This window comes from Nanorana parkeri, unplaced genomic scaffold (genome assembly GCF_000935625.1).
Source record: "Nanorana parkeri isolate BGI_ZX_2015 unplaced genomic scaffold, ASM93562v1 scaffold658, whole genome shotgun sequence".
Classification (NCBI taxonomy): Eukaryota; Metazoa; Chordata; class Amphibia; order Anura; family Dicroglossidae; genus Nanorana; species Nanorana parkeri.
In genome coordinates, this window is record NW_017306926.1 from 110,337 (window position 1) to 110,706 (window position 370).

Sequence of the window (370 nt, forward strand, 5' to 3'; positions counted from 1 at the left end):
GAGGGGGAAAAAAAGGGGGGACCAACCATCATGTGACCCCCACAAATAAATGTATGTGTGCATAGTCATGTATGTAAATATAGTCAAACATACAATGCGTGTATAAAAACTAGGCATGTTCAGGGGGAGTCGGTAGGATTGCTATTGTTTCTCTCCAAGCTAATCAGATACTTTAGATTCTGAAATAAGTTCAGGCGCACCGTGCGTTTCCTAACAGAACTTTCCTCTCTCTGCTTCAGTTTGTTTGTATGGAAATGCGTCCACATGCCGCACTGATGACAACGGAGCACCTGTGCAATTGTCCACCCAGAGCGCCCGAGAGCGTCTCCTCTCTACGCCTTGCTGGGTAGCCGAGCGGCTGCGGGATCTG

The 370-nt window shown here is 48.1% G+C and overlaps 1 protein-coding gene across 1 annotated transcript in view; it reads left to right on the plus strand.

Annotated features, from left to right (window-relative positions):
* The window catches only part of EML5 (echinoderm microtubule associated protein like 5), a gene marked incomplete at its 5' end in the record, with an annotated part of 97,920 nt that extends 97,556 nt beyond the window's left edge, over positions 1 to 364 (plus strand). Inside the window, 1 exon segment of the mRNA XM_018563349.1 lies at positions 240 to 364. Within this exon segment, the coding sequence (XP_018418851.1) occupies positions 240 to 276 (37 nt within the window).
* Between the last annotated feature and the right edge of the window lie 6 nt (positions 365 to 370).